Source organism: Lates calcarifer, linkage group LG8, assembly GCF_001640805.2.
Source record: "Lates calcarifer isolate ASB-BC8 linkage group LG8, TLL_Latcal_v3, whole genome shotgun sequence".
Lineage (NCBI taxonomy): Eukaryota > Metazoa > Chordata > Actinopteri > Centropomidae > Lates > Lates calcarifer.
This window is the reverse complement of record NC_066840.1, coordinates 14,452,284-14,463,241: the sequence shown is the minus strand read 5'-3', so window position 1 is coordinate 14,463,241 and position 10,958 is coordinate 14,452,284. Positions and strand designations below refer to the sequence as shown.

The 10,958-nt window shown below is 38.6% G+C and overlaps 1 protein-coding gene across 8 annotated transcripts; it reads right to left on the bottom strand.

Moving 5' to 3' along the window:
• Window positions 1–861: 861 nt before the first annotated feature.
• Window positions 862–9,269, bottom strand: LOC108872598 (high-affinity choline transporter 1). Of its 8 annotated transcripts, XM_018660386.2 has the most exons (11): window positions 9,165–9,258; window positions 7,239–7,331; window positions 6,142–6,457; window positions 5,581–5,694; window positions 4,698–4,853; window positions 4,218–4,366; window positions 3,277–3,420; window positions 2,877–3,030; window positions 2,584–2,801; window positions 2,085–2,497; window positions 862–1,082 (listed from the first exon to the last, which is right to left on the bottom strand). In XM_018660386.2, exons 3-11 carry the CDS (start codon window positions 6,323–6,325, stop codon window positions 929–931), a joined length of 1,686 nt encoding a protein of 561 aa, XP_018515902.2. In that variant the 5' UTR covers window positions 6,326–6,457; window positions 7,239–7,331; window positions 9,165–9,258; the 3' UTR covers window positions 862–928. The 8 variants fall into 8 exon arrangements, with proteins under 8 accessions (XP_018515902.2, XP_050928388.1, XP_050928383.1 ...); XM_051072431.1 differs by lacking the exon at window positions 7,239–7,331 and having other exon boundaries at window positions 6,142–6,241; window positions 9,165–9,269; XM_051072426.1 differs by having other exon boundaries at window positions 6,142–7,331.
• Between the last annotated feature and the right edge of the window lie 1,689 nt (window positions 9,270–10,958).

The following is a 10,958-nucleotide window of genomic DNA, read 5'->3' as shown; positions in this document are numbered from 1 at the left end:
ATTCTCTCTCCTCCCTTTTAGTTCAAAAATCATTGTAATTACAGTGTGAGGACGTTTTTCTCACGTTTTTAATTCACTTTAAACAAACTCAGTCTAAAGTGTAATTTTAGATGTTGGGGCATACCTTCTCTCAGTGTTTTGCTTATTGTTGCTTAACTGTGCATAATCAGATGTTGACACTTGCAAGCTGTGCTCAGAGGGAAAGTTTCTCTGAGCTCACAAGTAGGAGACATCTTGCATCCATTAGTTTTAAAAGGAAGCATATTTGCATATTCATAGTTCATGGATTTTTTTGAAACCATATCACACACAAATTATCATTCCCAACAGAGTATCCTTAAATGTCTTAAAATGTGTGCAGGGGATCTTGAAACAATACCTATACACATAAGGCTGTGTACACTATATACACCACAAAATTAGTCCTAAATCTCAAAACATTACATAATCCATCAACCTTACATACGAGTAACAAAAGTCTCAGTTAATCAAACCCCACAAAAATATAATTAAAAAAAAAACTACATCAATGTAATGATTACAAATTCACTAACACAAAACATTGTAGCTACATATAAAAACAGATTTGCATCCCTTTAAAGCAACATTATGGGACTATTTTACCTTAAAATAACAACTTCAAAATCATTTTGGAGACTTAATAATAAGAGACATAATAGGAAGAATGGTGCCTCTGTCATTCCCACTTCACACCCCGCATGCCTGGAAGGATCTGCCATGAGAAGTGCATAACACTTGTGTAAATTGTGTAACACTTTACAGCACTGTGTCACACACAGAAGAAGCTAGGACTGAATGATATGCAAAACAATCAAACCAAACAAAAAAATCACATTGTGATTCATTTGAAAGATTGCGATTGAGATATGAGTCATAATTTTAGTGGGAATTTCAGAATTTCATTATGTCATTTTTCTTGACAATGCTGATTTGTGGTCAACATTAATTCAGTCTCATTCTGAACTTCAGGTTTCTCCTCCTCGTCTGGTTTGGTTGTGCCACTGCTTGTTAATATTAGTTTTTGTGGCGGTTTGTGGGTTTTCACTTTGAATACGTCCCACCTCTCAGGAATCAGCCCTCTGTTGAAGAGCAGTGAAGCCAAGTAGGAGAAAAACAAAGTGGCAAAGATGGAGGACAACATGCAGATAGTCATAACAGGAGAGCGCTGGACATACACACCATCCTCTAGAGTGCAACCTGGGAAGTGGAGAACAACTGGCAACCCTATCGAAGGCTCACCGCTCAAACATTTAAACATTTAACACATTTAAAGTAAGGTTTTCTTAGTGTGGTGGAGGTGGTTGATGATTAACCCAAAAAGAGTTTTGTGATTAGTTGCACATTGTCTCATTTATCAGTACATTTAAACAGAGCAGAAAATTTAACATTAAGCCTTCAGTGATGACAGTTCAGTCATCAGACATCAGTTATTTAACCGGCATAGGAATGGTTCTTTTTATTATTAAAAACAGTAACTGTAGCAACTGTAAGGGACAGAAACATGGCCATGATTTGTGAAGTGAATGTGTCACTACAGAAGGGAGGGAGGTGTATGTCTTTAGATTCCACTCGTTCATTCATCTTGGATATTTATACACATTTTCACATTTCATTCATGTACTGCCCAGCTTTTACAGATATTTTGATAGTTAAGCATAAAATTGCATTATTGTAATTTACCAGTAACAAAAGTCAACAGTTAATCAAACCCCCCAAAAATATTATTAAAGAAATTACACAAATATAATTATTACAACTTACTAACACATGCACTTGTTGCAAGTGATGAATTCTTACACCATCCTGCGGCCAAGATTATTATTTAACAAAGATTAAGTATTTGGTATAAAAATAGAAACAAATAATAATGGCAAAAAAAACCCAAAACATATCTGTGTTGCTTTAAATCATTTCTCTCTCAGTCCTGCTGATTTGTGGTCAACATTAATTCAGTCTCATTCTGAACTTCAGGTTTCTCCTCCTCGTCTGGTTTGGTTGTGCCACTGCTTGTTAATATTAGTTTTTGTGGTGGTTTGTGGGTTTTCACTTTGAATACGTCCCACCTCTCAGGAATCAGCCCTCTGTTGAAGAGCAGTGAAGCCAAGTAGGAGAAAAACAAAGTGGCAAAGATGGAGGACAACATGCAGATAGTCATAATAGGAGAGCGCTGGACATACACACCATCCTCTAGAGTGCAACCTGGGAAGTGGAGAACAACTGGCAACCCTATCGAAGGCTCACCGCTCAGCACTCTCAATAATACCCCAATTAGCAAGCCCATGATGGAGCCGTAGCCATTGGAGATGTCAAAGAAGAGAACACAGACGAGTTGAGGGAACATGATGGTGTAGGTTATGCCTGAGCCCAGGATCCAGAAAACCATGATGCTGTTGTGTAGGAAGGTGAGTGATGTGCCAGCCAAGCCCACCAACACTACAGTGACACGGATCACCCACTGGAGCTCCCTTTCTGATGCCTGCAGGGGGGGAAGAAAAAACCCTGGAAGCTGAAACAGAAAAGAAACAACCACAAGTCTAATGTTTCTCTCAAGTCTCCTTTTACCTTGGTCCTCAGGATGTTCTTGTAGATGTTGGATGTGAAGATGGAGGCAGCTGACAACAAAGCTGAGTCTGTTGATGACATCACGGCCGCAGCTATAGCTCCAATACCAATAATGGAGATGTAGTTTGGGGTGAGGTGCTGCAGAGCAATGGGCAGAATCTGGCCAGCCTCTCCTCGCTCATATGGTGACAGGGAGCCATATGAGGTCATGTTCCAGTCTGATGCCAGAACATAAAAATATGAAATAAACGGACAGTTTCACATTTATATTCTATTTGACACTGTTGCTGTACCTGTTGATGCTGCGACTGCTCCAACCAACACAGAAGGGATTCCAAGTATGAAGATGAGGGGAGCTGCAATAAAGCAGGTGATCCTGGCTGTGGCTGATGAGGAAGCTGACAGCGTCCTCTGGTGGAAGTCCTGATATCCCAGGTTCCCTAAACACTAATAACAAAATTTCTGTATCAGCTTGTCATCACTCTGTATTTGTAAATTTCACATAAATGTCTAATAGGATAAAACTGTGAAGCAAAGACATTTTACATCCAAAAGGTGAAAGGTCAACTTCACTGCGACATTGTAATGTTCTGCAGTACACTTTTATTCAACGCCATAACTTTTAATTCATCTCAAACGTACATACACAAGTACATTATATAAAAATACAAACTCACAGACGACAGTCCTTACCAATATTAAGAAATTATCAATCCACCTGAATGCTCTTTCTTTTTCCACTGTACCGATCCAGGGTGCCTGGTAGGTAAAGTTGAAAGCAGTCTTGGTGATGTCAACTGAATATGGGTTTGTCAGAATGAAGGGGACAGAGAGCCACTGCAGAAAAGACAAGGAACCACTGATAAAAACATTTTAAAATATGCATCCAGAATGCAGGCCTACTTATGGTTCTTAAAGTCAACAGCAGTAGGCCGGGACGCAAAGCATGCAGCTGTCTGTCTCCCCTCCTGAGGAACTATTTGTCAGTTTGGGTGTGGGAGACGAACACCCTCTCCAAGTTTATTAGCAGGCCTAAAGCTTTGTGATAAAGTTTAAATTAGGGCTAGCCAAGGCTTGCCTTGAACCAACCCCTAATTACACTGTTATAAGCCTTAACTGCCAGGAGACTTCCCATGATGCAGCCTGTGAATATTCTCATTCATCCAGGTCATAGTTATCTCAAGGAAGTTTTAATCGAAAGCAACTGGACTAGTCTAGAAGACGTTTCACCTCTCATCCAAGAGGCTTCATCAGTTCATGTTCGCAGCTGACCAGGCTGAGACTGGTCCAACTTCAGTTGCTTTCGATTAAAACTTCCTTGAGATTCCCATCATGCACTGGGCTTGGCAGTTGTTCAGTTTCAGACTCATCACAGTGGAATGCAAGTGTGATGAATAGAGGTTTAGAAGGATACTTACATTCATAAGATTTCCTATATGCATGGCACTACCAAATGTCCTCTTTTACTACTGGTCAAGATCAATACTACAGTGGCTAAGGAAAGATTCTGCTGCCAGGGAACAAACTTAAGATGATACATGGTCTAAAGCAATTCAAAGAATATGCAAATCATCAGTCTGTCTGAAACACGTTGTTATTTAGATTAAGTCAAACTGGCTACTCGTGAAACTCACCAAACTGAAGAATATGAGAGTCAGCTGTATGATGTCTGTGTAGGCGACAGAGTAGAGGCCTCCCAGCAGTGTGTAGATGATGGCTACTGCTGCAGAGATCCAAATGCAAAGAGCATATGGCAAATCTAGGATCACACTCATAGTTGCACCTACAAAAGTAAAACAATCACATACATTTGGAGTTATATTCATGCACACAAAAATATTAAAATTTAAAAACTGATCATTCAGATCAGTCCACAGGCATCCTAAACATTAAGCGTGTTCCAGCATGTCACCTGCTGATTTTCTTTAAACCATTATGGTAGTCCAATTATCCGACGCTTGTTTTTTTCCCTCTATTTTAATTACTTTGGTGCGTAATAGTATCCACATTGTCTTCTTGAATTGGAGGCAGGTTTCATCATCTTTCCAAAAAATGTATTAGAAATCATACGCAGTAAGTTTATTGTGGTGCAGTAAGTAAATAATAGTACTTACCTAAGCCGATGAGAGTTCCTGTCACCCAGATTATGTCAGATATCAGCAGTGCCACAGACAGAAATCCACTTATTAAGTTTCCATACTTGATCTGGAACGGGTCCATCATTGTCACATATTTCCTATCTCTCATCTTCTTGGCGAAGAAAAGTCCACCTTAATAATTGAATTACACAAAGGCAGACAGATTTGTGTCCCTGCATTTATTTTCTTATGAAAAGTAGCTACTCCACTGATATAGCACTGCAGTCCTATGACATTGTCAGACTTGTGATGTTTAGTAATCGATGATGCAAAACAGGAGATTTCGTCTTTTTAGTCAACGCCTTCTTCTTTCTGGTCAAAAGTTGCATTACCCACAATGCAGTTTGCCCACAGACAGTTTGGTTAGATATTCAGGTGTGGTATGCTAGTAGTAGCTAATGTAGCTTCAAGCTGTTAGTCTCAAGCAGAGACGAGGAGGGGGCTGCAGAGGTCTGGTAAGCTCACTTCTTTCTATCTCTACGTCCCCAGATTTTTTTTTGTTTTCACACTTGTAGTCTTCAGCCCCAGCCGATTCTGGCTCAAGTGACATTACTTGAGGCATCTTATGGAGCCACAAAAAGCTTTATACAACTTGTTTTTCATATATGCAGTAGCACTCCCAAGACCTGTAAACAGACATTGATGTGTAAAGTCAGTGGAGCTCCCTTTTAATGTACATTTGAGATGTTATCTTATGCAAATTACTTTGAGCTGATAAGCACAGGTAGGTGTCCAGCCTGTCTTACAAGAAATGTCTGTCCACCCATTATTACATGTGCCATGTCTTCCAAGCTGGACAAAGAAAAACTCCACACAAAAATATATTTTACCATTATTATGATGTTTGAAAAACTCTTACCAACAATGAAAGACAGGGCTGCTGTCACTGGCATTACAGCCCAGGTCAGTCCCATGGTTGGAGTGTACACTGCCTCTGTCAGACCAACGATGAAGCCTCCTCCAACAAATGTAGCTGCAGGAAGCACAGCATTTACACACACACACACACACACACACACACACACACACACATACAAATAGATATAGATACTTTAAAAGGTGCAGTTAACAAGAGCTATAGCAGCAAACAAGTCAGGTGACATTTTTTTTATTAATTAGAGCTGCTTCAAAACAGTAGAGTCACTAAAATAAGGTAGATTATAAAAGTAATGTGATGAACCTGGAACTGAGACTATAACATTGTGCAACAATAGGTTTGTGTAACATTTGACTTAATACAACTGGACAGTATAAGAACGTAATGAGACATGAGACTGTACAAACTATATGATTTGACTTTGAACTCGCAACATGAGGCTGAATGCAACAATAGCTTTTCAAGATGTTACCTAGAAACTACTTCTCTAATGTTTCAGCTGTTTTCTCCTCTGCACTCAGTGTCTGTCACCTCTCCACTCACCTGTCATGGTGAAGACTCCCACCACCAGACTGATCCCTCGGTTTCCCAGCAGAGTAACCTCTGTCCGGTCTGCCTGGCTGTCCTTCTGCAGCCGCTTGGACTTCATGGAGGCCCAGATGCCGGTGCCCAGCACCATCAGGTAGAAAAGCACCATCACCACCAGTCCCGGTACGTTCAGGCTCATTGTGTATTAGTTGACTGACTGAGTGACTGAGTGACTGAGTGACCCACCACCTCTCTTAATACTATGTTCTCAAACAAGCAGGATCAGATTCCAGACAGAGGTGTGACTCTATACAAGTAGCAATAAACCCAACTGAGGAGGAAAAAAATATATAAATATAAAAAATGTATATATTATTTCCTTCCAGCAACTCATGTAGCATTAACACTGTCATTATATATTATTCTGTACATAAAGTATTTGACTTAATTTGTTTTGTTTAAGCAGCTGAGGGAGTCAGGAAATGTGTGGTTGTTTGGGAGACTAACCTCAGTTTTTCCACATTTTTTGCCACAACATTGGTGACATTCACACACACTCAATCCATGCTTATCCTTTTATCCATATTTAGGGTTATTTACCCACTGCAGCTACACAACTGACTTCAAGAAGGCAGCTGCAAAAATATGAATGTACTAATTTAAGGAGGCATATGTAATTCTTCATGTACAGACTTAAATATTCACTGTGAGCCAGCCTCCTCTTACCCAGACTGGTGAGAGCGATAAAGACAGCAAGGTCAGCAAATATTTGCCTTCTCCCCATCATTCAAATTGCACGATATCTTTTAAAAAGAACTGGACGTGATATTACGGGATGGTGCTAATCTCCCACGCTTTTTTATCAGCTGCCAAAACACCACAAACTGAATCTCCTGGCAACAACACAGACGAGAGCACAGATGCTAAGGACCAACTAGGTCCATTCTCCATCCCCAGGACGCTTTCTATTAACAAACCAACCAGTTCATCAGCATCATACCTATACTGCTGCCCTTATTGCCTTAAAGACTCTGACATGTAGTCTCAAGTTTCAAGTATATTTTTTTATATGTACACTATCATTACTGTTTTTATCTACATGGATGTCTCACGGGTGGATAGTTTGGAGGGAAGATGAAGATCGAGGGAGACTTGAAGGATGCAACCAATCCATTTTGGAAAAGTGATGTTATCATGCTCAAAATCTATAAAGATATGTGATACAAAGAAGAAAAGAGTTTAACACTCAATAAGGCGGTATTTAGGATGGGAATGTCATTAATTTTTCAGTTATAGAGAGCCATCACCAATCACTGGGGGTTTACTTCCTTGGAGCACCTGCTGTAGTGGATGGCAACTTATCTTAGAATAAGAAGAATAAACTCCAGGAACACGGTTCATTTTTATAGACTGATGAAAGTAATGCTGAGTGAGAGATTGTATCTATCTATCTATATGAACATCTATATATAGATATATATTGTATATATGCAAAATTCAGCCACAACATAAAAACTGGTAATTGGTTTTAATGTCTCCCTCCCGTGTTAAGCTAAACCTCTGAAGTTTTAGAACATTATACAACATTAATTCTGTCACAGTTTTTCAAGTCTTCATTTTACACTTAGCATAAGACAACGGTGGAAAGCCACAGCATTATTCTGGCTCCTTTAGTGACAAAGTATGACTGTACTCAGTAATAAAACACAGTCAAATAAGATGACTCTATGATCATGTTTTATTTTCAGAATTAAAGTAAATTAGTTTCCAACATATAAAACCCTGTCTGTTGCAACACAAAAGTAGCATAATAAAATTATAGAGACATAAAGACACAATCCAGAATCTAGATAAAACAGGCAGCCCAAGTATTACAACTGGAAACTCAGGACTAGAACTTGCTGTTGCTCTCAAACTAACTTAGTCTAAGTTATAAAACTTTCCTGATGCTGCTGAATGTTTGTTCCCATCAGTAAAACAGATGAAAATACGATAGTGAATTAATTTTGTTTGAAAGGTTGTTACCTGAGAAACACTGTAATTATATGCATCTCAAAATTGTAATAAATTGAATAATATTGTACATTGTACCTTTTTGTATTAATGTTTAATTGCAGGAAATGAGTGCCTGAGATGATGTTTAGTATGCGCTCTATAAACTGACTCCTCAGTAACATGAGAAGCTGATGGTGGTGGACCAGCAGCTGATTCACTCTCTGTTGTTGTTTCTCAAGCTGAAGCCTACGCTGCTTCATTTATCAAGCAAACTAACTATTACAAACCAACTTTATACCATTCTGAAAATGCTGCTGGCATGCTGTGACTGTCTGTCTATTCATAGTAATAATGTAAAATTTCAAATTACATATTGTCATCTGATGAGCAGTCAGTCAAAAATCCAAAACTGTTTAATTTACTATTATAGAAAACTGAGAAACTAGCAAATATTCATATTTATGAGGCTGGTATTGATTCATTTTTGCTTGAAAAAATAATCAAAATTGCTGCCAATCAATTTTCTGTCACTAATCAATTAATTAACTAATTATTTCAGCTTTGGAGTACTGGTTGGTTTCTGTGTGCCTGGTTAAATAATGAAACTGCAGTGTACAGTGGAGGTCAGTAGGGGTCCAGCTACAAATTTTTGCCCTGGGTCCCTTTAAGAGGTTAATCTGGGAATAAGCTCTCTCACTGCTGTTGGACTGTAAAAATAATTCACTTTATCTTCAATTCTCAATAAAAGTTTAGCTGTCAAATGAATGTACAAGTGTAACACAAAAAGACTTACATACTTAGAGCCTGTAGCCTCCTTTGCTTTGTTACCTTGTATACTGGCTTGTTTATTTAAAGCTATCTACAGCTGCTGCCCTGAAATAGGTGTTTGTTGTTTCCCAGCCAGATGAATGTAAGCAAACATTTGCGAGTTAAATTCAGGGTCAGTGTCTGACTTCAGCTGTGTAAATGTAGACAGAAGCCGTTTGTTTTGCTCCTGACTGAGACGAATGAACATCACGCACCCTCTGACATTGTCCACTTACCGCTCTGCTGTGCGTCCGGTCGGCTCTCTGTATGGATGAACGTGGATTCATTCAGGACTGCCTTCCTCTCCTCCTCCTGCCCGTCTCATCGTCAGTCATTGAATGGGGAGGAGTGAGCTTATCACTGGTACCAGATACGGGAGGAGGTTCCCTGCCTAGGTTAGTTACGTGAATTAAAAAAAAAACAAAACATTGGCAGTTTGGTTGTTTTGGTTTAGTTGAGCCTTCTGGTTATTTCCTGAGAGCAAACAGCGACGTCCTTGCTCAAGATTGTAGCTGAACCGGGACAATAAAACTTTTTACTGGAGGCATATTTATCATTGCAGGTGCAAACTTTTCATTTCGGCTAAAAACTTGGTGCCATTCTCTGATTAGGCACCATTTATAAAGGATTTATAATTGATGGTTCATCAATTAAAATCAAACCATCAGTTAAAACCCATAAATAAGGATGACTTTAGGGTTGCCAGGTTGTGAAAAATCCTCCTCTAGCAACATTACAATCCACAATCTATCTTGCACCTTACTGCACCATTTGCACAACTGTTACCATACTGTACTACCGCCATTGCTGTTGTTGTATATAGGTTGAGTTACATTATTTGTATATTTTATTTTATTTCTGTATATTTTAATTCTATTATCTATACTTATATATATATTTCTTATTCTTTTTCTTTTTTCTTTTTCACTAAGGGAGAGAGATTTCGATTTATTTTTTTTCTGTATGTCCTCAACGTACATCTTGAATCTTGAATCATGCTGAGGGCTTATTGAAAACTGAGAACAGAGGACGCTTAATTACTAACATTTATTCCAAATACTTGGTATTTCTTAATGGCTTACCAACATTTATAACTCCATTATTATTGGTCAGAAACAACAAATAAAAGAGAGTCTTTATTGAAACAGCAGGGTTGGAACTTATTAACTTAAACAAACCAAAAATAGAAAAATAAAAATATAATATAAAAAAACAGGGTAAAAAGAAGGGTAAAAAAATTAAAGTGCAGCAATCAGCATTAAAAAGTCTTTGTAATAAACAGAAATGTGCAGTTTGTAATGTAGGAAAATGGTGATAATCATTGAGGTATATTGTGTAGCTATATGTCTTAGTGTTTCAGTGGCACGTATGTATCTCTGCAGACAGGAAGGTCAGAAACATCAAACCTGTCTGCTGCCTGCTACAGTTTAATGTGTCCTAGGTGATGAAGATGATGCGCTTTGATCAGCAGTATCATGACAGTGGGCAGATGCCTTTTAATGCTGAATTGAACGTTGAACTTTGGACATGAATCCTCTTATACTGGGTGAGGGAATGAGGACATTGTGGAATTTCAAAACAAGCTCTGTTTTTATCACAAGATGTAAACTCTGAAAATATATGACTCACAACCTCACCAAACCCAGGCATTTAAAATTAGGCAATGTGGATATAAGACAAAACATGATTATGCAGCTGTGGGGTTCATATCTTGCCCCAGATTTTTTTTTTTTTGATGATAGGTTTTTGAGACGATTTATAGATCAGCAGCTACATTTTTCCAGTTTGGAAATTGGAAGCAAAGTTGAGAGCCCAGCTGACAGTGGTGTGTTTGTCTCGGCCAGTCAGGAAAGGCCTGTGATTATGTCTGGGTGAAAGGCAGAATTGTACACTAACTCTATTGTCCGGCCTACTTGAAATGGCATCTGTGTCAAGCTAATTTATCCATAGCCGAAGGATTTAGTTTGCCATTTTTAAATGATGGGAAAACACACACACACACACACACACACACACAAATATGGACAAAG